Source organism: Crocodylus porosus, unplaced genomic scaffold (genome assembly GCF_001723895.1).
Source record: "Crocodylus porosus isolate Cpor-Errol unplaced genomic scaffold, CroPor_comp1, whole genome shotgun sequence".
Classification (NCBI taxonomy): Eukaryota; Metazoa; Chordata; order Crocodylia; family Crocodylidae; genus Crocodylus; species Crocodylus porosus.
The window spans coordinates 23,780,450-23,807,911 of NW_017728915.1; the positions used below are offsets into that span (position 1 = coordinate 23,780,450).

A 27,462-nucleotide genomic window follows, 5' to 3' on the forward strand; every position below is an offset into this window, starting at 1 on the left:
ATAAATCAATATACTCCTGCGAAAATACAAAACCCTTGCACATTAACTGATGAAATGCTAAAAGTCTTTAGGAAGATTGAAAAATTGTATGATAACTTCTCTTGACAAGTACTGTAACTGTATAAATACACGATAAAATAAACATATTATAAATTAATCAGATTCCAAAGAAGAAAATAACAAAAAAAAGTCTATTTCTTATGTTATATAGAGTAATAACTTGTTCATTTGGGGTTGTATAGGAGCCCCAAGTAGTATTCCCACATTTAATACTTACATATCTCAAACAATTTAAATACCTGGAAATGATACACTAACTGTATATGATTTTTATTGGTTTCATTTGATATATTCTATTGAACCATCCCCAAACTAGATTTCTACCTACTGCTAAAAATGATAGTAAACAACAAAGAAAGATAGTGTCTTTTTTTTTTTTTTAAACAGTGGAAAAGGATACATCATTAGTTCTAGGTAATTTAAATTAATGTCTTTTCCTGCCCAAAAGGAAACTTTATCTCTATGGACTCCTGTGTTCCAAAGAGTCTACAAAGGAACCAAAAAAAACACGTTTCATTTGAACATCGTATATGCTATAAAAGTACTATTAAATGTGGTCATTGGTAAAGCACTTCAGAAGAGTCCAACTATGCTCTCATTTCTGTAAAACAGATTTCTGTCACTGACAGTAACGAAAGCTAGATTTGGTTAAAATGCTGAATCACCAAAAATGTGCTCATCAAGGCGATTCTGTCTAATTCACTATTAACATGGAAGAGGGACTGCCACGAAATGAAACTGGAATACTTGTAATTTTACTTATCAGCATGCAGTGCTGGTAGGCTACTTCAGTGGCCAAAGGCCTGCAAACAGTTACAAAATATTAATACAGTTTCCTGTTACAGCTTTTCCTTTAACTTGAGTAATAATGCTAATGTATTGCTTTGGGATGCAGGGACCTGCAGGTAAAAACCCCATCTGTAGTGAACCCCATCTATAGTGAAACTATTTATTAGAATATAAAAGACTCAAAAATAATTTCCTAATATCATCTGGTCTACTAGTAGAACTTTCAGAGGGCCTCCTGAACACTGACATTTTTATGAAACTTCAGACATCAAATCCACTTGCAGATATTGAACTTATTAGAACTAGCAGTTATTTAGTAAAAAGAGCAGAATATACACTGTTATCCTAGTGAACTATTTCTGTCTGACAACTGTTGGGATCAGTTTATGTGGACACTCTATTAATGAGGGGAGATGTCTTGAAGGAGTTAGAAAACTAAAACAATATGAACTTTTCCTTCAACTAAACCTATTCTAAATTTATTCCTTACCTTCCCTTTGTGGCTTCTCTGCAGCTTCTTTAAGTTTTCCATTTTCTTTTTCCAGTCTCCTAAGTTTTACCTGCAGTTCCTTCATTTGTTGTTCTAATTCCTCAACTTGCCACAACATGGTCTGGTTTGCATTGTTTAGAGACCAATTTTCTTGTTTTAGTTCTTGGAACTTCTCTTTAGTTTTACCCATCCACACTTGTCGTGCCCGAGCAGCTACGTCTATCAATAATATAAATAAAACACATTATATAAAACAAAGTATTTAGGTGGTATTCAAATTTCTCTGCACTATGTTATTAGCTCAAAAGGAGAAAATAAACTTCTTTTCACAAATTCCCATTACTGTATTACCAAAAATAATTTTATTAGCTAGGATAATAAATGTCAACTAAGTGGAATCTATGTTAAATTACTTTAAGAAGTGAATATTTGGCAAGTGAATAAAATCATAGGACACAGGATTTTGGGAACATAGATTATGAAAAAATATGAAGTGGGAAAGTAGTTGCATAACAGGAATGCATCTTTTAGTTTCATAGTTGGTAGGGCTGGAAGGGACCTGAGCAGATCATCGAGTCCGACCCCCTGCCATGGCAGGAAAGAGTACTGGGGTCAAACGACCCCGGCAAGGTGTTCATCTAGCCTCCTCTTAAAGACCCCCAGGGTAGGAGTCAGCACTTCTCTTGGAAGTTGGTTCCAGATCCTAGCCGCCCTAACAGTGCAGTAGCACCTCCTGATGTCTAGTCTGAATCTACCCTCTCCATTAGTCCCACTGAAGATCTCTCTCTCTCTAACCATCTCCCTAGAAGGACAAGTGGTTACTTACAAAGGGGCCACAGCAATACCTATCCCAGCAACCAGAATGTGTTTCCTTGGTGGGTTGGTTAGGCACGCTACACTTTTGTTGGCACACTGAGTTCTCATGTCTCTGTTGGCATAAAGTTAGAATCCATCCCCTGCTTTCATTATCAGACTCCACAGCAAGGGCCCTGAGAATAAGTCAGTTGTGCATATGTCTAAATCTAGCCTAAGTTATATAACGGGTTGCAGAAGTTCCTACTTGAAGAACATGGAGCTAGCTGTTTGTACCTGTTCAAAGGTAAGAGGTGGCTATAATTAGAAAAAGAGGCTTGCCTATATGAAAGCCACTAGACTGTAATTGGATATGGTAGGAATTATTAACCTTTAGCAAATATGAGGCTGTGCCAGCTATCTGCAAAGGACAGAACCATGTAAAAGAAACAAAATGAAAGATCATAAACATGAAAATGCATAATGATGTGATGAACATTATGCATTAAAAACCTGAAGGGTATTATGCCTGGAATTGTTGAATAAATGTAACAATCCACAGAGTCAGCAATGGGTGTCAATGAAAACAGTGCTATGTATGCAAGAACTGCCTCATTTTATCTTGCACCACTTCAGTTATATTTATGCAAGTAGCAATGGTAACACTTTCTAATGTACACAAACTTGGGAAGTAGACGGAAGGACATATGTGACAATAATACCTTACTCCATGTAACAAATATTCATTCTATTGGACTGTTAACTACTGGCTTTGTATTTCTTAACAGCTCTATCTGTAACCTACTTCTTTGGGAGATCTGGTAAATATGCTTTATTTCTGATACAAATGATGGCTTCTTAATTTATCAGCAGAGGTGATTTTATCACTGAAAAGTGATGGTAGCCAATACATATTTTCTTCACCTAAAATAAGCAAATCGGCCAAAATGTACTACTACTGTTCACATTTGGAAAATAAGAACATATATAAATAGCTAATGCATAGAAAAGCCTGGAGCTACTGCTCTTATACACAAAGTAGTCAATATTTTACTACCTCTAGTATAGAAGTATAACTTTATCCCAAATCAACCACAATGTGTAAAAATTTTAAAAATCATTTCAGTGTATTTAATCTCTAAAGTAAAGGGATTCATAGTAATGTCAAACATAAAATGACAGTACCTGGGGATGGTGGAGGCTTTTCACTTACTGGCTTTTCAACTGACAATTTTTCCTCCTAGGAGAAAAGGGGTGGTGGGGGAAGAGAGAGAGAGAATGTGTTTAGTTTTTAAAGGAACCTAATAGTATCACTCTCAAAAACAGAAAATACAATATTTAGCAAACATGTAAGAATGAACTATTATACAGTTACAATACTGTAGCCCTTACTCTAATCATATTTGGGTACTCTCATATATAACCTGATGGCAAAATAAACCATAAGAGGAAAATTGTGGCCTTTAAAAAAGAACTCAGTCCATAAGTCTATTTCAGCTTCTGCTATTTACTCTGTTCCTGTTGGTGGCAAGCAATTTTACTGTATTTACCTGAATCTAAGACAACTTTGAATTCAAGACAACTGCTCCAATAATAAGATTTTCTATATAGAAAATTTCTTGTAATTTTTCAGGTACAGAATTGAATTATCAAAGGGCTGTATTAAATGCATGCCTCCCACTGCTACAGTGGGGAAGGAAGCAGCAGGGTGCACGCAGGGGAGTTGAGGGGCAAGCGGCCCCTATCATTTGTCCCCTCTGTAGCCTGCCTACCACAGCAGTGCCTGTGACCGTCACCTGCCTCCCCTGGTACCTGCCACACACAGTCCACCTCCTTCCTATAAACTCCTGTCCTAAATCAGGATCGGAATCAAAGCCACAGCAGTCACCTGCCCCACCCCGTACCACCTTGTACTCAAATCCAACATAAGGAGCCCTTTTTTTCCCTCATGCTGAACAGGGTAAAGAAACCCTAGTTTTAGAGTTGAGTAAATACAGTAATCTCTCTGCACATAAGCTTATCTGCCTATAAAACAGAATAGCAGTAGTGCTTTATGTAGTATTTACCAGTGGTTATACCAAATCTTTTCTTCTTATTGTTAATCCTTGATAAAAGGAGGAAAAGTTCAAAGGCAGAAGGAAGGAGGGAAGGAAGGACGGATGGACAGAAGAAAGGAAGGACGGACAGATGGACATTTGCTTACAATAGCACCCACAATAGTTACATGGTCCACTGAAATGAATGCCTACATGAATGCACCTATAAATGCATCCACATAGCAGCTGCATTGTTTAGAGACCAATTTTCAGAACTTAGAAACGTTGGGTGTCTGTAGGTGTGCCTGAAGGCTGCTAAAATGCACTGTAATTACAGCTAATTGGCACGCTCCAGCCAGCCTCTGCATCTCATGCATCAGTGTCCCCACACTTCAAAATGGCAGCAGGGGCCCTTTAATTAAAGCTCATTTGATCTTTTAGTTAAAGGGCCCCCACTGCCATTTTGAAATGTGGGGACACTGATACATGAGATGCTACAGGCACTTTAATTAGAGCAGCTCTTGGAGTTGCTTAATTAAAGTACTAAAAATCCCTACACAGTGCTAACAACCACTTACTAGTCACAGTTGTATGGTCAAGTAGTATTTGTTGGCAAAATCTGTGGAGAATTCCTATCCAGTAAGTGTGGCAGAAGACCAGCTTGGCTTAGCAGGGAACTCTTCAGTAAACTAATTCATGAAAAGGAAGCTTATAAGAAGTGGAAACCGGGACAAACAACTAGGGAGAAGTATAACAGCACCGTTCAGGCATGCAGGGATGAAGCCAGGAAGGCCAAAGCACAATTGAAGTTGCAGCTGGCAAGGGATGTGAAAGCTAACAAGAAGGGTTTCCACAAGTATGTTGGTAGCAAGACGAGGATCAGGGAAAGTGTGGGTCCCTTACTGAGTGGGGGAGGCAATCTTGTAACAGGATAAAGAAAAGGCTGAAGTGCTCAGTGCCTTCTTTGCCTCACTCTTTATGCACAAGGTCAGCTCCCAGACTACTGTAACTGGCAACACAGTTTGGGGAGGAGGTGAGCAGCACTCAGTGGTGAAAGAACAAGTTAGGGGCTATTTAGAGTAGCTGGACTTCCAAATCCATGGGGCTGGGTGGGATGCACCCAGGGTTGCTAGGTGAGTTGGCAGATATGATTGCAGAGCCATTGACCATCATCTTGGAAAATTCATGGTGATCAGGAGATGTCCCAGATCATTGGAAAAGGGCAAACGTAGTGCCCATCTTTAAGAAAGGAAAAAAGGAGGATCTAGAGAACTACAGACTAGTCAGCCTCACCTCAGTCCCTGAAAAAATCATGGAGCAGATCCTCAAGGAATCCATTTCTAAGGACTTGGAGGAGAAGAAGGTGATTAGGAGCAGTCAGCACAGATTCAACAAAGGCAAGTCATGCCTGACCAACCTGATTGCCTTCTTTGAGGAGATGATTGGCTCTGTGGATTCAGGGAGACCAGTGGGTGTGACGTACCTTGATTTTAGCAAGGCTTTTGATATGGTCTCCCACAACATTCTCGCAGGCAAGCTAAAGTATGGGCTGGATGAATGGACTATAAGGTGGACAGAAAACTGGCTGAAGCATTGGGCTCAGAGAGTAGTAACCAATGGCTTGATGTCTAGTTGGCAGCTGGTATTGAGTGGAGTGCCCCAGGGGTTGGTCCTGGGGCTGGTTTTGTTCAATGTCTTCATCAACAACCTGGAAGATGGCACAGAGTGTACCCTCAACAAGTCTGCAGATGACACCAAGCTGGGGGGAGTAGTAGATATGCTGGAGAGTAGGGCTAGGATTCAGAGTGACCTAGACAAATTGAGGGAACTGGGCTTATTTAGTCTAGAGAAGAGAAGACAGAGGGGATTTAATAGTAGTTTTCAACTACCTGAAGAGGGGTTCAAAAGAAGATGGAGCTAGAGTGTTCTCAGTGGTGGCAGATGACAGATCAAGGAGCAACGTTTTCAAGTTGCAGCAGGGAAGATTAAGTTAGATATGAAGAAGAATTTTCTTAGTAGGAAGGTAGTAAAACACTGGAACAGGTTAGTGTAGTGGAATCTCCATCTTTGGAGGTTTTCAAGATCCAGCTAGCCAAAGCTTTGACCCAGATCTAGTTGGGGGTGGTCCTTCCTAGAGCAAGGGGTTGGACTAGATGACTTCCTGAGGTCCCTTCCAACACTAGTTTTCTATGATCTTCAACAAAATAACTGACAAAGTAATAGGTAGCCATCTCCTCCATCTACTTCTTACTACCTACAGACCTCCCTACGTGTACTCTGTATTGTTGCCAACCTACTAGGACAAGAAGAAACTGAAGCTACTTCCAGAGTTATGGTTTGTTTTGTCGCTTTAATTTTGATATCTTAAAATGTATAGAAGTTGTCAGTTTGTGGACTGTCGTGTATGTTTTCTTGAGTTTGTTTTGCTGATATGGCATGTATATTTTCTAAAGAAAGGAAGTGTCAAGCTGTACTTAGCCTTATCATCCTTACGTTCATATGCATTGGAGTGTTTGATGTAAGAGGTATTTCTTCTATGCTATAAGAGGGCCAGGATTGCACAGTATGATAATGACTTTCACAAGAGAAAACAATGAATTTCATTGGCACCTAGGAGAGCCACAAGGCCTAAACAGATGAAGAATGATGACCAATGGGTGGATCTACACATGAAATTAACGCAACACAATAAACTCTGGACCTGTTTGTGCTAGAGTTAACTGCTCCCAGGCACAGTGTCTACACATGTGCCTGGGACCGCAGCAGTTTGAGCTGGGGTGGAACAGCCCTGTGCTGGCAGAGGGCTCAGTGAGGGGTCAGCCATGGGCCAGAGGGGCTGGCTGGGATACGAGGGTGCAGACCCTGCAAACCCATGGAGCTAGGCAGCAGGCAGCCCCTGCACTTTAGCACCCTCATGCCCCAGCCAGCCTCTCTAACCATCTACTCACGCTGTTTCAGCACAGTTACTTCCTGCACTGTAAGGGAACTGTTCCCCAACAGTACTATCTTACAGAGGATTAATTTACTGTGCCCTAATACCAGTACAGATATAGACAGTGACACTTTACTGCAGAGCTAATTAGTCAACTCCACAGTAAAGTGCATGTGTACATGCACCCACTGAGAATTAGCATTTGACATCATTTGGTTTCCTTGAGTCCCTTGCAGAGGTGCTCCGAGGCACAGGAAGTGGGCCCTTCCAGAACACTAGATACAAAACCTCTCAACTTCAGTGAAATTTGTATTATAATCTGAATTTTATGACTCGGAGCCACTTCTTGTTCTTACACGTCGCCTATTTTCACTTTGTTTCTTCCTCAGTGTTTGTCCTAATCTGTTATTTTTATGCCCTGCATTTTTGCTGTGTTTCACTTGAGGAGTGGCTGTATTTCACTAAAGGGTAAAGCAATCCCTTTATGCCATTTGTCTATAATATGTGCCTTGTGATATTTCAAATGAATGATTAGCTCTATTACCTGGTGTAAAGATTCCCAAGTGGAAACAAAGCACTTTTCATTTGAGTGATTCTTAGTCATTAGCCGTTGATAACACTTTTTAAAAGAATGTGTTGCAAATCATTATCATAATCATAGTACTCTTACCTTTAAAATCAAAGCAGGAAGTTCATCTTCTGTTAAAGAAAAAAATTATAAATTTCAATCCATTCAAAATAAAAATTCTTACAAGTATGTAAAATTATAAGGATATATCTTGGGGAAATAAAAAGCTACTATAGAAGATGTTAAGAAATTCATTCTAATATAAAACACAAGAATTAGAAAATGTGCACCCTCTTCCATTATACCCTAAGACTAGTGATTCTCAACTAGGGTGGCAGTGTTAACATTGCTATGACAAGTGTACAAACATGATTCACAAGACAAACCCAATTGGTGCATCCAGACGAGCAGGAATGTGCACTTCCCCTGGAGACAAGTAGCGCAGGAATGCGCATTTCCTCTGGAGACTTGTCCCTGGGGAACACCCATGCCATGTGCGCTCTGGTGCGTGGCAGATTACCACAGGTGGGGTAGGAGAAGCTGGGACCAGCAACTGTGTTGGCCCCAGGAGCCTTACCTTGGGTCCTGGGGTCCTACAGACCTCCGGGAGCTGCAGCCATGGCACTCCTACAGCAGAAAGCGTGGCCAGTAGCTGGAGTGTAGCTTTGGCTGACCAGGCTCTGATTTTGCATGGTGCACACTGACACTGCATGCACCACCCACTTTTTTTTGGTGTGGATTTTTTGTTTGACCCTGGGACATCCCAGGATCAGAAAAAAACACTGCAAAGTAGCAGCCTCTGTGGCACCACATACCACATATTCGTGCTCGTCTGGATGCACCCAGTGATTTCAAACAGGAATATGTAGTGTTAAAAATATTCTGGCCTGTTTTGTAATTTGAGTTCTTTGCAAAAAAAGGATTCCTCTATTATTTTGCTGAGGTCAATAATAAGTGAAAACTAAGAGCTGCATTTTCTGAGGGATGCTTCACATTTATCTAGGGGTGCAACAATTCTAAAAAGGTTCAGAACCATGCCCTAGACATTATCTCACAAGACTGATATATTACACTTATTTTAGTTAACACTACAGAGACAGATATGGATGATAAGTTTGATTCCTGTCCTCCTCTTGATTGTCTTAGTATTCTCATTCAGGATTCCATCCAAAGCCCAAATGAAAGATTTCTCTTGTTTTACTGGGCTTTGATCTGACTGCTTCTCTAATCAAGGCCAATACAATTTTGTGGCATTTTCAAAGATTCTACCTTACTTGCTATATATGCCCTTATTTAATTTCCTTCTACTCTCAAACATTTCAGAGCAAAGCAATCCATTCTTGACAGATGCTTCATAAAGTCCTTTAATAGATGCTGACACCAAAGCCTACTAATAATGACATTATAAAAGTGAAGTAAAATGTTCCAAAGTTGAGTTAAGGTTCTTACTCCCTTCTCCCTTATTACCAGGGATTTGGGATTTCCATTCACCAAAGAAAAACAAAGTAAAATGCAGATATTCTCTTTAAAGGAGAAAAATAGATTTTCTCCTTAGTAAGTTTCCCCTTGTAGGCTGGCCAGAGTTCCCTGCAGGTAAGTTGGGTGGGGGCACGAGGGGAAGGATCTGAGGCCTCATAGTGAGTTGGGTAGGGCTGCGGCAGTGTGTGAGGCTTGGGGCCGGAATGCATGGCAGCAAGGCCCAGCTGGGGAGTGGGATGGAACCACAGGTGCCCTGCCTGGGGGGCAGGGATGGGGGCTGGCTCCCTGCCACTGCATGCACTACCAGTGGGGATTTTGGGGGCACATGCCCCCCCAGATGCGAGTGTGGGGCAGGGGCAGATGCAGGCTAGCGGCTCCAGCCTCAGGGCTCCCTGTCCTGCTGCCTTGGCAGTGCAGGGCTCCTGGCAGCAATACTCAGCCTCCCTACCCTGTTCTACCCTCCCATACCAGGTCCTGCTAGGCTGCAGAGGCCCTGGAAGGAGGGCAGCTGGGCAGGGAGCCTAAGCCCACAGCAGGCAGCCTACATCTGCTCCTGTCCATGGGCTCCACTCCAGTCGTGCTGCCTGTGATAGAGGGGGAGCTGGGTTCCACTTGTGGTTTCAGTTACAGCAGCCAGGGCTTGACTGTAGCTGTGGAGGCAGGGGGCTATGGACCTGGGTCCCTGGCCCCATAGCCCTGGCAGCTGGGGCCCCCCCTTCAGCAAGGCTGGGGGGGTGGGGCGCTGTGGGTGTGGAGTGAAGGACGCTGGTAGGGCCAGCAGACTCTGGGTGCAGAGTGAATGGCACCAGCAGCCTGGGTGGGGCGTGAGAAGCAACGGCATGGGCAGGGCACCAGCGTATCAGGGCTGCTCAGTGCCACAAAGCAGTGAGGGAGGACAGCCATAGCTGGACCAGTGTCCTGGTGAGCAAAAGCGGGCAGGGAGACCTCTGACTTTCCATGATTAAAAAACCCCAAGTCAAATGCAAAAAAATATAGGTATTTAGAATTTATTTTATTACAATGATTGAGGCACTGGTAGACTTCCGATTTGCTCTAAAATTGTAAATATAACATTGTATTTAACTGATATCTGTATCTAGCCGTGTTTCATTTTAATTGTGGAAAAATGCAGATTTTGGGGTTTTTTAATCAAATAATTTGCGTTTTTATCAGAGAACTTGCAATTTTTAAACAGAGAAAACCAGGATCCCTGCTTATTACATAGCTATTATACACTGGATATATAATAGCTGGATACTGACAACATATCCAATATATACCAACACAAATAAGTTCTACACAAAATAAAGTAGCCATGACCACCTTCATTCAAAAACAAAGGGAGAGAATCATTGCCCTTTATAGAGTTTAGAAGTCAAAACACAGGCCAGCTACTGCTTGCAACCCAGCCCCTACCATGAACTGCAAGTCTCTGCCCCACTGGAGCACACAAGCTGCCTGCTGATTCAAATAGCTAACACTGATGGAAAGGGTTAAATTTAACAATGACAAAGAGCAGAGAGCACTGAGCAGAGGGAATACAAGGAGCACAGCTGATTAGGACTCTGGAGACATCATCTCTGGTACCCTGTCTACTGCAGGGTGGGCTGCAGGACCTTGGGAATGCCCCCTCCAAACCTGCTGCAATCCTCTGAGCTGAGCTGCCAATAGCCAGATTCCATCTCTTTGCAGGCCAGATCAGGCTATAGGTTGCCTGATTAGAGCATCCAAACAGGAAGTGGGAGCCTTGATTAAATGTCCTCAGCCTAAGCAGATTTCAAATTCAAACCTCTTTTTTGGAGGGGAGTACCCTAACCACCTGGCTACAGGCTGTTATAGAATGCCTCTACCCCATCTCTCCTATTTGAAGCTCTTCCACTTCAAAAAAAAAAAAAAAAAAAAAAAAGCATTCAAAACTCACAAGGCAAAGATAAATAAAGCATCATGGAGAATTACTTTCAGTGGTTCAGTGCTTCTCAACCTTTTTAGACTCAAGATTCCCCTTGGAAAATGCCACAGTTCTTAGTTTCCACTAATTTTTTAGACTAGAGAAAAGGAGCAATTCTTCTGTTGCAAAGAACTCCAAAAGACCACAGCAGGCAGAATGTTCTTGACACTATGAATGTATGTAGTGCTGCACCCTGGTTGAGAATCACTGCTCTAACTCAATGATTAGGACTCATCTGGAAGAGGAAAAACCTTTGTTTCTATTCATGTTCAGGGTGGATTCATTTTATTCAATGACTGTTTAATGAAAAACAGTTATATAGTATGTTGAGGGAAGGTTTCAGTCATTTAACTTGCTACTATGTTTTCCTTAGTAGTTCAGTATTTTTGCGTTTTGCAAGTCTTTGTTTCTAGGCAAAATAAAAAAATAAAAATATAGGTAAAGATTATTTCCATAAAATAACTTCTGATTGAAAAATGCTGTTATCCCTGAAGATTTTCAGATCTCACATTTACTTAAGGAGTAATTATGCTAAGAAAGTTATTTAAAGATACCTCATCGTAACTTGTTTGTGTAAGGTAGAGCAGGACCTATGGTATGTTAATTAAAGATAGTAACTGCCACTGCATGCTGTTACACTACAGTAAATGTCAAGTAGCTTACCCTTCCACGAAAGTGGGGTAAGAAATCTCACATTTACTGCAGGGTAAGTGTGAGGACACCAGCTACTGAACTGCAGATACAGAGTAAATCATAGAGTAAGATTCTATACCTTAGCTTACCAGGTAAAGTAGTAACTTCTTTGTGTTCTTATACCCTAAGTAAAATTAGTATCTTCTGTAACATAAAAATGTGCTATTTTTTGGATTTTTTTTTAAGTACAGAAGGACTACAGTATCTATGGGCATGCAAACTGAATTCTGTTCCTATACAACCATAAACCTCAGTGTTCACTAAATTTCAAAAGCAGAATCTTCATTTGCAAATGACTGAGTTCTTTAACAGTATTTATTTTATTGATAGTCATTTAAAATGCCTTAAATACCCTACTAAAAACTGAATTCTAGTAAGGTTAATTTATCAAAAACAAAATACAGTTTTATTTCTCTGACACATTAAAGATTAGTGCACTTCACCTTAAAACATAAGTTTACCTTCCACTTGTACATTTGACTGGTCTACTATTGTTTGAACTGCAGTTTCAGGAGAGGAAATTTCATTCTCACCCGTGTTGATGCCAGGAGAGGCTAGAAGCTTTTCCTAGGTCAAAAACATTACAAGGTAGTATCTCTAGTACACACAAATCCAGAAAACAGCCTAAATAGCCCATACACATAGGCATGTGCATACAATGATATCTTCATAAAGTAAATGCTGACATCACTCTCTAGAATCATAGAATCAGTAAGCGGGAAGGGACCTAGACAGATCATCAAGTCCAACCTCCTGCCATGGGCAGGAATGAGCACTGGGGGTGGGAGGGGCCATAAGACCCCAGCCAGGTGCCTGTCCAGTCTCCTCTTGAAGATTTCCAGGGAAGGTGAGAGCACCACCTCTCTCGGAAGCCCATTCCAGGCTCTGGCCACCCTTACAGTGAAGTAGTTCTTCCTAATATCTAACCTAAACCTATCCTCCCTCAGCTTGTGGCCATTGCTCCTGGTGATTCCAAGGGGGGCCCTGGTGAACAGACTTTCCCTGAGTCCCTGCTGGTGGCCCCTGATAAGGTTGTAGGCAGCCACAAGATCCCCCCTCAGTATCCTCTTATGGAGTATCGCACTACAGTGTTTTAAGTTAATATAAGATAATAAATTAAACTGTGCCATACATACTTTTTACTTTTTGATTTATACAAAAATAGAATTAAAATATCAACAATCCTTAATAGTCAATAGGAACATGTGGTAGTTTCTTGTTCGCAGCACAGCAATGGTCCCCATTATGTTTTCCAGCCACTAAGTCTGTAAAACCATCTCATTCACTTATGCATAACATCTAAATCAGTGATTCTCAACCAGAATGACATGGCACCCTGTGGCACCTTGAGATCCTTTCAAGAGCGTCACGGAATGCCATGGAATGTTAGCACTGTTAGGCATGCAAACATGATTCACAAGATAAAGATAGAGATTTCAAATAGGAATCTATGTTAAAAATATTCTATCCTGTTGTAGTATTTCTGAGTTCTTTACAACAGAAAACTGTTCTATTATTTCTTGGTAATCAAAAATAAATGAAAACTAAGAGCTGCATTTTCCGGGGAGTGCCTCACATCTATCCGGGGTACCTCAAGTCTAAAAAGGTTAACAACCACAGCTCTGAACATAATATTCCATCTAATATATTGGTTTCATAAAACTATATTGAGCTTCATTTACAGCAGCAGTTCTCAACTGGGATGCCGCAAAAGTCTTTCACAAGTGCTCTGGTGTAGGTGCTGCTGCCACTGCAACTAAGTGGAACTATGTACCCCATGCATCTGTTTCCAGAAGGGCCATGCAGGGTTGGACCAGGAAGGGCTGTGGCAAGAGCAGACACTCCTGCCCGCTTAAGGTTTATCAGATAATCCTAACTCGGGTAGAAGCATGTGCTCCTGTTGCAGACTTTGCTGGTCTGGCTCCACATGATATACATGGACAGTTCTACTTGGCTGCAGTGGAGACAGCAGCTGCAGCACCACCCAGCTGAAACCACTGAAGTAAGCAGAGGTAACACAGTTGTTCTCAACCAGGGCGCTGCCAAATTTTTAAAAAATTATGGAGGGGTGCCCTGAAACTAAAAAAAGTTGAGAACCACTGATTTAGATCATCAAGAATACATATCAAGATTGTATCATTTCAGCTCTTTTACATGTCAACTGCATATGAGTGCCACACACATTTTGCTCTCCCTCTTCCTTCTCTTACTATTCTTTTTCCCTTCATGTGGGGTGTTTCCTGCTCCCTTTCACAAATACAGCATTTTGCTGCCCCTTTACTACTCTTACTTCCTCTCTGCCTGCAGAATGTTTAATATCATTTTGGCACAAAGCCCCCATTTGTACTTTAAAAGCATCTTAAGAATATGAAACTGTTCACTGATAAAGAGACACTTCAAATATACAACATAGAAAAATCTATTGTATGATTCTAAATCTGTCTCTATTGTTAAACATAAACCATGACACTATCACAGATAATGACATTGCTCCATTCTTAGTACTTCAAATTTAAGAAACAACCTTCATGGTATATACTAAAGCAAGACAATTGGGTAGTTGAGTCTGGGACTAAACTTTGAAACAATGATGCCAAAGATTAAGAATTTGCAAGCTATGTATCTCACACTTAAATTGTTGGATGCAGACCTTGTTACCATCACTCAGGTCATCTTTGCCTCAAGGTTAAATTATTATAATGCTCTCTACACAAGTTTACAGCCTAATATTCAGGAATGTAAGCTGATACAATGTAGCTATCTGTTAAACTATGTGAAGTGGCACTTCTGGCACAAGAAATATTATAAAAATATAATATTCCAGGTAAAATTTAAGAAAAGTTTTTTAACTGTGGTCTGGGCTGAGACTCCCTAGAGTCTACCTCTTTCAACGAGTGACTGCAGCAAACTGTGATCATCTGCAAAGATGTGCAAGCCACCAGCTCCATCTCTACAAATGACTCTTGGACAAATAAGTGTGTCTTAAGTGGATGCTGCAAAGATTCATCTATTTTCTCAGTTTTTTTAGGGGAAGGGATTAATTGAATCTGGTTAGGGATGGCTGAAGGCAGATTATTATGAAAATGTTGGGTCTTAACTTGTTAAATGGGTGATGTACAGTATTAAAATGTACTGTATTGTGAAGAGACTTTGGGTGATGAAATTACTGGTATTTATAAGTTCATTGGTATGTGTATTTAGAATATGGGGGGATGGACCTTATGTAGCTTGGTAAATAAATAAGCAAATAAGGAACTCTGTCTACCTAGTGAGGTAACTTTTTTTTAAAAAAACTTTTTTTTATTTATTATGATTACATAAGTTTTGGACACGTTCAGCTTGTGTGTTTTTTTACTAATTGGCTGGTTCTTTAACTTTGTGCATCAAAACACAGCTGATTAAATTAACTATTAGGCCAAATAATCATAACGGTATCTATTCCTATACATTTGTATTAGATGTAAAAATAATTTAATAATGTTGAAACTAATTATTTTATCTTAAACTTGACTTCATCTGGCACTTTTATTATAAAAAAAGACATGGAATATGAAAATAGTGCCACCTTATGGTCAGAACTGCATGTTATTTATTCGTAACAGAAATAAAGGAAGGTACTGTTAGATTCTCAAAGTTTACATAAAACAATGTTATGCTAGTGTCACCAGGGCAGAGATTAATTTCCTAGTCTAGATCTGAACTCAAAAGAAGAACTTGGTGATGTAAATGTATCACTGGATGCATTTTTTTCAACTTACTAGAATTGCAGGCCATTTCATTACATTAGGAATAACATATATTTTATCTCTTGATTTATAAAAGTAGAAATTTTGATTACAAGTAGTATGCTTGCCACTGCATTGTGGCAGCTAACTCTTTTTGGAAAACTAAGCTCTTTTTAAGTTGGGAAGGGATTAACAGCCTAAAATAGGGGACAAGGAAGAAGAGCTTCATACCAAAGAAACTGCCAGGGCTTCTAGTTGAGAAGGGTAAAGTCTTTAGCTGAAGCTCATTAGGACCAGATGAAATAAACTGAAGGCAGGTATATGTAAGCTTGTTGGTAGTGGAAAGAAAGTTAGATGGCTCCTGAACTGGACTCTTATGAAAGATCTACCAGACAGAAACCCTTGTTTCTAGACGAGTAGGGTTCTACCAGATTCACAGCTCCTTTAAATCTTGCAGGTTCCTTTGTGTGCCCCCCACCACTGATTGGTGGAAAAGCCCCACTCTCAGCTTGCTTCTGATCAGCAGGGAATCGAAAACTGCATTTTTTTTAAACACAGTACCATTTTTTCCCAGACGAGCTGCAGCTCCATCCCACGTGCTGCCTTGCCCATGGAACACCTGCCCCTGCCCCTGCCCCAGCCCTACTCCCTCCCTCATCTTGGGGGGCTTCAATCTGCACCCCCTCCCATGCCCCTTCTCTCCATGACACCTCCCCCCCCCTCTTCCAAGACTTAAGTGTCTGGACACCTCTCTCCAAGATGCTGGGTTACACTCCTGGCCACGTGCCAGGCTGCAGCTGCATGCATGCACGCACAAAGTATTTAATCAGCAACACTGTTGGCCACATCAGCCAAAGAAAGCCGATTGCTGATAACGTCAATTTTCCTTTTATCGTTGCTGATATAACATGGACTGATGTATTGGTGCACCTCTACTGACAGGTAATGGGGGAGGCTGCAAGTGGTTGAATAAGGAAGCTGAACGAAAGCTTATGAGGAAAATTAAGCTGGGGAATACAATAAGCCAGCTCAGTGGAGGGGAATCCTAGAATTGGATCAGGAGCTGAAGAGAGACTATGACCACCTAGACTGGGAAAAGATACCGGCTTGAAGATAGGCTGGGGAAAGAAACTGGTTGGAATGGGTGGCAAAAAAAAAGAACCTAATCAAGAAAGCCTAGGACTAAAACCCAAGATCCCCAAGCCTCACTAGTCCTCTGCTGTCAGCAAACCCACTGTAAGTTGTCGTTCTCTATGGCTGGTTCATACAGAAGATCATAACCTACTATGGATTACTATTGGTATTGATTACTTTGTTATTCAAAGTGGTAGGGCTCCATGTAGCGAAGCTAACATTCAAATTCTTCTGCTTAATCCGAAATGCAAGTGTCAATATGATGCTGCATGAAGTACTCTTTGTATCTCCATTTTGCTACTTTTTCTTCTTTTAAGAAGCCTTGGATATTGCAAACAAAAATACATTACTAAAGGTGCAAAGTTAAGCACTGACTATAGAATTGTTAGAATCAAGACTGCCATCATCACCAATGGCGCTTCAGTATGGCTGCACTGGGGTAGACTAATGCTGCTGTCTTCTATTGTGAATAAAGCAGGGGACTGCAGGTAGGCAGTGCATAAGCATGTACTATTTTCTTTATAATCCCCTCCCTCATTTAGTACGCAGCAGTTAGCCAATATTTTGTTTTGGTTTTTTTGCTGAACAATGTGTAGTTTTGACCTATTTACTGCACTCTTATCAAATCCTTCTTTCAATTATTAAATTTCCTCCTGGGCTTTTTTTTCACTATAATGTGTATATTACAGGCAGTTCTCGGATTTAGGACACATTTTTCAGGAACCAGTTGTGTCGTAAGTCAAAACATTACAACTCTGAGCCAATATTCCCACAGGAAACAATGTTATAAATGGTGGATTGGTTCCTGAACCAAGGCCCGGTACCCTTGAACAAGTGGCATGCAGCAACGAAGCCACTCCAGCCTCCCTGATGAGCCACGGTTTTGCTCCGCCCTGGTGAGAAATGGCAGGTCATGGCAAGGGCATGTGCCCTGGATCTGCTTGGGGCAGCAGTGGCTATGGGGAATTTTAGAGTAATTGCAGCCCCCCCCATAGCCCCTGCTCTGCCGCCTGCTCCGTGCAGATCCAGGGGCACATGCCCCTGCCATGCCCTGCAGCTGCCAACGCTCAGTGGAGCAAAACCATGGCTTGTCCAGGAGGCGTGGGGAGGCTGGAGCATCTCTGACACTGCGCACCGCTTTTCTGGGGCAGTGCAGTGCCTCCACCATGCACTCCCCCCTTTGCCAGCTAGACAAGTGGCAGCAGGGTAGAGCCATGGGATGTGGATTTGGATTACTTTTTTTGTAACGGATTTTTTGTAACGGATTTGGGATTACTCTTTTTAAATCTGAAAATAGGGGATTATTTTAAATCAGAGAAAACCAGGATCCCTGCTCATCAGATGTATTTAAAAAACAGACAGCGAAGCCTGCCGTGTTCAGAAGGTCTGATATTAGGATTCCCCTGGGATGGAGACTCTCCTTCACCATTTCTTTCCTTCAAGCAAGTTAGATAGTGTGCCCTGATTGGTGACACTTTTTTTGCTGATTTGTTTTGCATAGAAAAAATGTTTAAATAACTTTGTATAGAGATTAAATACACCAACATTCTGTGCATAGTAAAATCAATATCAACAACAATGAAGCAGGGTTCATACCCAGACTGGTGTACAGGCAACCCCTGCTTAGCGCTCTTATTTGGTTCCAGAAAAACTGAGTGCTAAGAAAACAGTATTAAGTGAAACCAATTTTCCCATAGGAATAAATATAAATAAATATAATTTGTTCCCAAGGCTCTCCACTTGTACTATTAAAAAAAAGAAAAAAAAAAAATCACTGAAATCCCCTAGTACTATAAAAAAGAAAATCAATGAATTCAGACATCTAAATATATGTAAATACTTTATTTAACACTTTGAACTTTGAAATAATGTATAAAATTACAAAATAAAGTAATGAACTGTATGCACAGATACACTTTCACTTTTTGCTTTTTTGGCTTACTTCAGCACTCAGAATCAGGACTGTCAGGATTAGTGTCAGTTTCAGTGGATTTTGAAGTGCTTGGCTGAGAATTTTTTTGAGGGGCGGCATCAGTGGTTGAAGCAGTTGTGTGCTTCATGAAGAAGGAATCCATTGATAGCTCCACTTTGGGCTTCTTCTTTTCATTGTAAAGCAGCCTGTAACAATTGACTTTGTTATTAACTCCCCTTGCAACTGCAGAACTGCGCTGCATGTCAGGGTCATTCTCACCAAAGTAGGAAAGAAAAGCTTCAAGATGTTTGAAAGCTTCAGCCATGCCTTTGCTGGTTAAGGCCCTTGCTGGTTGAACATCTTCCTCAGCATCTTCCTCCTCTTCGTGGCTTCTTTGCTGTTCCATTTGAATGAGGTCCTCATTGCTCAATTCCTCCCTGTTGAAATCGATCAACTCCTGGATGTCCTCAGGCTCAAGTTCATCAAATCCAATTTTCCTTCCAAGCTCAATGATATTGTCCCGAATTGTCACCACTGGTTCCTCAAACTCTTGGGAATCCTGGACACAGCCTGCCCAAAACTTTCGCCAGACACCATTCATTGTTTTGGAGGCAACTTCAGCCCAGGCACTTGAAATGTTATCTATTGCCTTGCGGATATTATACCCCTTCCAAAATTCTTTTAGGGTTTGAGCACCCTCTCCACCAGTAGCCCTAACAGCCTGGGCAAATGTATTCCTTATGTAATAAGCCTTAAAGACAGCAATGACACCCTGATCCATTGGTTGTATGATGGAGGTGGAATTTCGGGGCAGGAAAACAACTTTAACATTATCACTGAGGTCATCAAGTGTGGTAGGATGCCCTGGTGCATTGTCTAAAATGAGAAGTGCCTTGTGGGACAGATTGTTCTCAGCACAATATTTCTCAACTGCAGGACAAAAGTAATCCCTGAACCAACTCTGAAACACTGATATTGTGACCCAGGCCTTCTTATTAGATTTCCAAATGACTGGCAGACTGCTTTTAAGATACCCCTTGAGAGCCCTGGGGTTTTCTGAGTGGTATACAAGCAATGGTTTCAATTTAAAGTCCCCTGCAGCATTACCACCAAGCAATAAAGTAAGTCGATCCTTGGACACCTTGAAACCTGGCATCGATTTCTCCTCCCTGAAAATGTAGGTCCTAGAAGGCATCCTCTTCCAGAAGAGGTCTGTCTCATCAGCGTTGAAGACTTGTTGAGGCGTATAACCCCCCTCCTCAATGATTTCTAAAAGTTTATTTCTATAAGTGGAAGCTGCTTGGGTGTCAGCACTAGCAGCCTTCCCCTGAATAGAAACATTATGCAAGTTGCTGCGCCTCTTGAATCTTTCAAACCACCCCTTACTTGCAATAAAAGGCTCACAAGCAGACCCCTCAGGTAATTTATTCTGTAAATCATCATAAAGACTCTTAGCCTTCTTCTGAATAAGCAGCATACTCAAGGGCATACGGCGTTGAGTTGTATCCTCAATCCAAACACTTAACAGCTTCTCCATTTCTAACATGATTGGAGCCCTACTTCTACTGAGTTTCAAAGCATTCAAAGGAGTTACAATTCTACCACATTCTTTTATTTTGTCTTTATTTTTCAGTATGGTCCTAACAGTTGACCCAGCCAAATTCAAAGCTCTACAGACCTCATTCTGGCGTTCCCCTGCTTCAATTCGCTTCAGGACATCCAATTTAAGCTCCAGCGTTATGCTTTTGCGCTGTTTTTTCTCAGCACTTGCAGTCTCAGAGTCAGTTGCACGTTTCTGACTCATGATGATTGATTTCAACTCAAAAAATGAAGACAGACAGAGACACAAGCACGTAAGAGCATGAAAGAGCACAGAGCACAATAGTTTTCGACGAAGCAAGATGGTAATGGGGCTGCGTGCTGCCAATGCTCCCTGCTCGATACCCCCAAGCATTATAGTGAAACCCGTGAGCGCCAAGTGAAACCAGGTATCAAAGTGAAATAAGCACTATCGTGAAATAGCGCTAAGTAAAACACTATTAAGGGGGGCTTACCTGTATCCTAAAGCATATTCTCATATGCAACCTTAAATTCAGCATTTCTTAACTTTGCAGTATTAGTCTTTGAAGATTTAGTGTTATGTGCGTGTGCATAATTCTGGAAACTACAAAATATGTTTATCATTTACGTGACCTAGGCTCAAACTAACCCTCCTCCATGCACCTACATACTAGGTTAGGTTTGTGAACTCCAAATAACTCTGATCCATAGTAAATTTTGAAGCTAAATATTCAAAAACTTGAGTGCCAGAAGTTAGAATCCATCAACTGTAATTCATACCCAGGCGTGAAATCAGAAAGTTAACAGTTTAAGTTTTGTGCCCACCGTCTTCAAATCTGCACAGCTCATTAAGAGACTGACGGGTTGTCAATTGTACCTGCAAGTTTCCAGGTGTAATAAGGCTGGACTACAGCCTTCTGAAAACCTGGCCTCCCAACATGTGGGCCAGAAGATTGCTCATGGTATACTACCTATGTTTCATCCACTAAATGTTTTATAGGGTGCCAAGAGATTGCATCTTCCTCGACAAATTCTGAATCATCCTAATAAGAAATTAGCGAGACTGGAATTCTCCAAGAACATTTCATTCACAAGCAGTAGTAAGCAAAGCATGTAAAATATAAACTAAATAAAATGTAATAGAAAAATAGAATGAAATATCTTTTTAAAGATATTCAAATACATGTTTATATTAAAATGCCAAAAAAAGAAGTCAAAGGAGCCTACCTGTTTATTTTTGTAAGGAACAGAATAAATGACATCGTTGCTAATGTTTTCATTTCTTTTCTCTGTACCCTGATGGCTGGTTTCTGGCTCCTTTTCTATGTCTGAAAGATAAGTATCCATATCCTCATCCTCACAAAAATTGCCTGTCACTTCCAGAGACTGCACAGGTGATCTTTCACTCTCTTCCCGCTTCCAATTGGGCCTGTAAGTGGAAAACACTTTAAAACACAAAATGTAAAGCTTGTTCTGATTTTTAAAAAGCTAATAAAGTAGAAACGTGTCAAACAATAATCAGAGCTAACAGCAGATATCTAACACCAAAACCCAAGTTTCTTAACAGTAAAAAAAGACTTTCAATGGTATACATTCCTGTTTATACCCATGACATTTGGAATTAAGCACAAAGGCATATCTTCTCTTGTACATTAGTGGAAATGCCAGAATGAAGACAGGACTGCTAGTACTATTGCATGGCATAGACTGTGAAGAAGATAATATGACCTGGAGGAATTACCTGACAAATTACTTGAAGGATTCCCTAATGGGTAATTTTCTGTATAAATGAAGTTTGGCTGGTAGAAATCCAGAGTCACAATTGTACTGCTACCTGCAACTCCCCAAACTTTGTCTTTTGGAGCTGCAACTATGACACTGACTTATGGGAAAATGAAAATGAAGGAGAAGAAACTGACAGGGCTTCTGGATTCAGTTTAGCACAGATGGGAGGGAGGGGTGGAAAGAAGTTTAAATGAGTGATGGTGCCAGTGACTCAGTTGATTCCGTAATTCATTCTCAGATTACATGACTAATGAGTGACACTGAAATAAAAAAAAGTGTACGCTACCCCATTCTGAGCTCTGTGATTGTGGCATAGGGCTCAAAACCTTCTTGTTCCAAACAAGTGGAATCACTCTCAGAGAGTGATCTCTGCCGAGGCTGAGGAATAGCTACTGTACGTCCAGTTAATGTTGTCACTAGAATAGCTGCTGCCAAGGCAGATCTAAAAGAGACCAAAATACAACGGTAAAATGAAACAGACTTTTTTCCCTCCTCTCTGGCTCAGCTTTTATTTGTATCTTTAAGTACCTTCACTAACTAAGCAATAGCAGACAAAGTTTAACAATCAAATAAGAATGTAGGGGACTTATTTAAGCCACAAAACCACAGAGACAGTTAAGGCACAAACTCAGTTGTATTAAAATGCTGTAGCGATCAAAAGTAAAATGAGACTTGTGTCACATTTTCCTGTCACACAAATGAAAATCCCTAACTCAAGCTGGATATATATGAAACCAAGAGCAGAATTTATGATGCATATTCTACAGTATCAATTGTTGACCATAATGACAAGCGCTCCTGATAAATGATGAGTTGGAACACCAATGTCCAGATACTTAAGTCTGTGAGTCCCTTTTATTCTCTACCCCAGTGTTTTTGCTGTGTACTTTCATGCTAGTTAACTAATTTTGCAGGACTCTGAGCTAGAACAGAACAGTAGGATATGCCTGTTTTGGGGAGAAGGTTCTGAAGTCAGATAAGATGAAAAGAAAGGAGACAATAGGATTAGAGAGTTTAAAACAAAACAAAAAAACAAGTAGGAATCGTGATAGGAACCACTCCTAATCTGAGACCAAATGAGGAGAAAAAAGATTGTCTAGGACAGGGGTGGGCAAAATGCAGCCCGTGGGCTGGATGCAGCCCACCAGGCCATTATATCTGGCTCACAGGGCCCCTAAAAAAATTTAGAAAATTAATATTTAGCTGCCCCTGGCTGCCTGTCATGTGGCCCTTGATGGCTTGCCAAAACTCAGTAAGAGGCCCTCCACCCAAAATAATTGCCCACCCCTGGTCTAGGAACATACTACACATGGGAGGGAAACTGGAAAATGACCAGGAGCCAAGAGGAGCACATAGAAAAGAAAGAGAAAATGTGAAAAGAAATTAAACATGGCAGTCACTTTTTTTCTGTGCAGTGTCCTGGTTGTAGGTGGTTAAGTCAAAGGGTAGTAGAAGCTGGGAGAAGAGTAGGGATTGTCCATGTCTTTTCCTTTCATGCCTATTTAAGATACATTTTTTTAAATATACATTTTTCCCATTTGACAAAAGGTCGCTTAAAGTTTTCCAGATTGTAGCACCATTCTTTTAAAGTTACGACTGACAAAACCTTGGCATAGTAAAGTAGGGACCTTTTTCTATTTTAGTTCTAATTTTTTTCATTTTGTTCTTAAATTAGATGTATTACATTGTTGTCACATAGCTTTTTAATGATTTCTAATTTGAGACTGTGGTTAAAATAACTGCAAGCATTTGCAACCTTTTAAAAGGAAATGTTACTTTATGCCTCAAAAAGCCTTTCTCCCAAAGAAGAGCTAATGAGAGAGAGAGAGAATACCCATGCTTCATTTAATGTCACTTAAATACTATGCTGTTATAATGGGAGCACTAACAACAAAGTAATCCTAGCCATTTGATAGGCAGAGCTCATTTATCTTGGTTATAAAATAAATTAACAAGTGTTTTATAATATGGGTCCTGTTGGTGGTAACAGGTACACAAAAATGTACCTGGATTGGACAGGTAATCAAAAGACGAAATTTAATTACAGGACCTCTCTCTCTCAACTCATTGCTCAAACTGAGCATACACTTGACATGTATGGAGTTATGCCTCTTTACATTTGGACTGAATTTAAATAAATGCTCTGATCCTGCAAACACAAAAGTGAGTAGCCCCCAACAAACTGTGTGTGTGCGTGTGCGCTCCCAGACAGGCCCTAATTTTTTTACAATATAAGGTGACTTGTGCAGTTAGTCTTAGCTAGGGCTTGTTTAAACAAAGTAATGGGAACTTTTTCTGTGTGGAAGCACCAGCATTAGGTTCTTAAAGTTAAAGACATTTGACTTTTTGTTTTGGGGTGCTGGATGGCTTGTAGGTCTTCAATATCTAAATCCTCTGTTTCTAGAAACAGGCTTTAAATAAAATGGCAACTTTGATAAAGTCTTATTGTACTCCAATTACACATTAATGCATACCAAAGTTTAAAACCAATGTGCTTGGAGTTTCTGATATAGTATCTTTCATCCTCATATAGTAAAATATGAAATAATACAATCTTTGCCCCTCTTGGCAATCAAACCAACATTAGACCCATCTTATACAGCATTTTCACGGGTAATTTCCCAGTGATTTTGCAACAGGAGTTACATATATATTAGTCTATAAGATATGGGTCTAATTATTAAGACTACTTGGAGAGATAAGTGTATAGATAGTAGCAGTTTGAATAAACATATTATCCCATACAGAAAATATTCTCATTAAGAAAAGGTTTAGGTAAGAACTACAGCGCAGAAGTTAAACTATTCTAATCATACGGTTCTACTGTTTATTGTTATTATGAAACTTAAGATGCAAAATAAAAAACCACAACTTTAAAACCTACCTGGGCCTCTCTGGAGAAGGGTTTGGACTACGAGGGGGAGGGGTGCGGGGAACTGCAGGTTTAGGAGCTATGGTAGCAGCAGGGACCAGGCCATGAGCTATGTGTTTCTAAACAATTTAAAATAAAGTTAGTTGGCAATGATTTGAAGGATCACAATGAAGTTACACAAAACTGTGAACATGCATAAAAACTAACTATACAAAGTAACATAAAAGGGAAGAACATTTACATGCAAATTAATGTGCACAGATGAGTTGGTTCCAAGTATGGCAATTTTAGGAATGTATTAAGAGATGCTGACACTGGTTAGAGATCTGTGATTCATCCAAGACAAAAACCAGGTTCTTCCATGCCCTTTTAATCCACAAAAATGAGTTTCTAAACTATAGACTTCCCTTAAAGCCTACTCTTGTGCGTGACAGAGGGGCAGTGATACTAAAAGGACAAGCTTCTATCAGTTTAAACCCCATTTTCCCAAGATCACCACAATCTGATCCTCCCTTTGGTGAGACTACAGGGAAAATAAACTGCAGTATTTATCTGTCAGTTGGTCACAGAAAGCGCAACATGAAAAGACACACAGGTTTCCCTCAATTTATGTGGTACATGCATTCCCAGAAAACTGTGAATAAACTGAATTTAGATAAAGGTAACTCAGTTGATAATGTCAGAAATAGGAACATGTTCCCACAGCAGTGAGAGAGGGAGGGAGGAAGGCTGGGACTAGGGAAGGAAGCAGAGGGAGGGGGGATTGGCACAGCCCATCCACTGTTCCCAGGGCTGCAGCAGGGAGCAAAGCAAAAGAAACGATCAGTGGGTGTGGGGCGCAGGTCCGGGGGCGTGCAGCTCTTGCTGCTACGTGTACCTTGGGAAGGTTGCGGGCTGGGGGGGCTGCACCAGGTTCTTCCCAGGGGACACATACCCCCAGATCTGTGCGTGGTAGAATAGGCTGCCGCTGCAGGCTGGGGGAAGCACCAGGCTCTTCCTAGTGCTTGGGGTGGGTGGCACCGCTGAAAGGGGGGCTACTGCCACCCCAAAATTTGCCACAGTGCCCCCCAAGCTCCCCTTCCAGTGCCTCCGCCAAATGCTGTCAAGAGCCTAGTGCTACTGCTGGCTGCAGCCTGCAGCAGCAGTATGCTCATCCTGCATGAAGATCTGGGGGCATGCACCCCCCAGAAAGAGCCCGGCACAGCCCTCCCAGGGCGCAGGTAGCAGTAACAGCCACGTCCCCCATCCCATGCCCGCACTGACATGTCCCCAGTCACATTCCCTCTGCTTTGCTCCCTGCTGCAGCCCCAGGCCTCCGCTTCTACCCACTCACCTCAGCCTGCTGCAGTGGACCCAGGAGCAGCCGATGCCAGCTACCTGAAGCCCTGAACCCCCAGGGCTCCACTTATTCCCATTCACCCCACCTTCTGCTGCAGCAGACCTGGAAGCAGCTGACAACCACCTGCTTGCACCACAGTACGGCACAGCTCAGGAGCTTGGGTGAGTAGGGACAGGCAGAGCCCCAGGGGGTTGAGGGTACGGTGCAGTCCAACAGCTCCAGGTAGCTGGTGTCAGCCACTCCCACAGCAGCTGCAGCAGCGGCAGGGATGAGTGGGGTCCTGGACCCATGGCCCTTTCCCCTCGCCTCACAGACTTATCTGCTTCAGGGTGGGGCACCTATACCAAATGCATAACAGTTAATTTACCTCCTATAACAAATTTGGAGTATAAGAAGGGTCATTGCATAAGAGTGAATTCACATACACAAAACCCGGATAAATTGAGAAACCTGTAGTAATTTCTTCCTTTATCTTACTTTCAAACTAAATTTTGATTAATATAGGGGGTGGGGGAACATTACTGTTATCCATAACCTACTTTCATGAAGTGTTGCCATACGACAGCCTAACTTTTTTGTTGTTGCTGTTGAGAATTAAAGCTATCAACTCCCCAGGCCTATGACGTGGAATTTGCCACGTCAAGCTTAAGAGCCTATCCTTGGAACGAGCCTCGCTAGTCCGGGGGAACGGGATCATTTCCTGCCAAAAACAGCTTTCCCTTTCTTTGCGGTGGAAGTAAAATGCCAGGCACGCAAATTGGGAAGGCAATGGTACAAATTGACTCAACACACAACCCTATGCCACCACGCTGCAACAGCTTTCTCTTTCTTCCATGTTCTTCAGCGGCTGCCACCATCTCCAGAAACACCAGTTGATTTATATCCAGCATAGAGCCCACGCACATCCTTCTGCTTCAGTGAAATGACTGAAAAGGGGCTGACCACGGAGGCCTCCACAGGACCAGTGGGATGTGAAAGGGAGGGTGACAAGCGAAACAGCACCCTGCACTGCCAGACTGCGCTGCTCAGCTGCTGGTTTTTTTTCCACTAGCAAAAAAAGTGAGCACGTGCAATAATAATAATAACGATGATGTGGTGTCCGTGTGATTCAGGAGGCCGCGAGTGCAGTGCAGTCAGGGCTGGCTCGGGTCCCCTCATCCCTGACACCACGATGAGAAGTAGCTGGTTTCCGCCCCACCCCGGGACCAGGCGCCCGCAGCTCCCCCTGATGCACGTGCCGCCCCCCAGCCCGGGACAGGGACCGCGAGGGACAACACTCACAAACGGGCCTTTCCGGCCTCTCCTGAAACTCAGCGCCATGAGCGCGGGCGGAGGCCACCCAACCACC

General features: G+C 41.6%; 1 protein-coding gene across 5 annotated transcripts in view; it reads right to left on the reverse strand.

Annotated features, from left to right (window-relative positions):
* CEP89 (centrosomal protein 89) overlaps positions 1-27,456 on the reverse strand; it is a 104,529-nt gene extending 77,073 nt beyond the window's left edge. For 3 of the 5 annotated variants that reach the window (XM_019535835.1, XM_019535839.1, XM_019535837.1), the window contains exons 1-8: positions 27,396-27,456; positions 24,788-24,894; positions 22,190-22,345; positions 21,346-21,547; positions 12,249-12,354; positions 7,770-7,798; positions 3,317-3,371; positions 1,340-1,558 (exon numbers count right to left, since the gene is read on the reverse strand). In XM_019535835.1, coding sequence (XP_019391380.1) covers positions 1,340-1,558; positions 3,317-3,371; positions 7,770-7,798; positions 12,249-12,354; positions 21,346-21,547; positions 22,190-22,345; positions 24,788-24,894; positions 27,396-27,434 — 913 coding nt within the window. In that variant the 5' untranslated portion in view covers positions 27,435-27,456. Of the gene's footprint in view, positions 1-1,339; positions 1,559-3,316; positions 3,372-7,769; positions 7,799-12,248; positions 12,355-18,475; positions 20,378-21,345; positions 21,548-22,189; positions 22,346-24,787; positions 24,895-26,653; positions 27,164-27,395 lie in introns of those variants that run through there. The other 2 variants (XM_019535836.1, XM_019535838.1) reach the window with 2 other exon arrangements.
* Between the last annotated feature and the right edge of the window lie 6 nt (positions 27,457-27,462).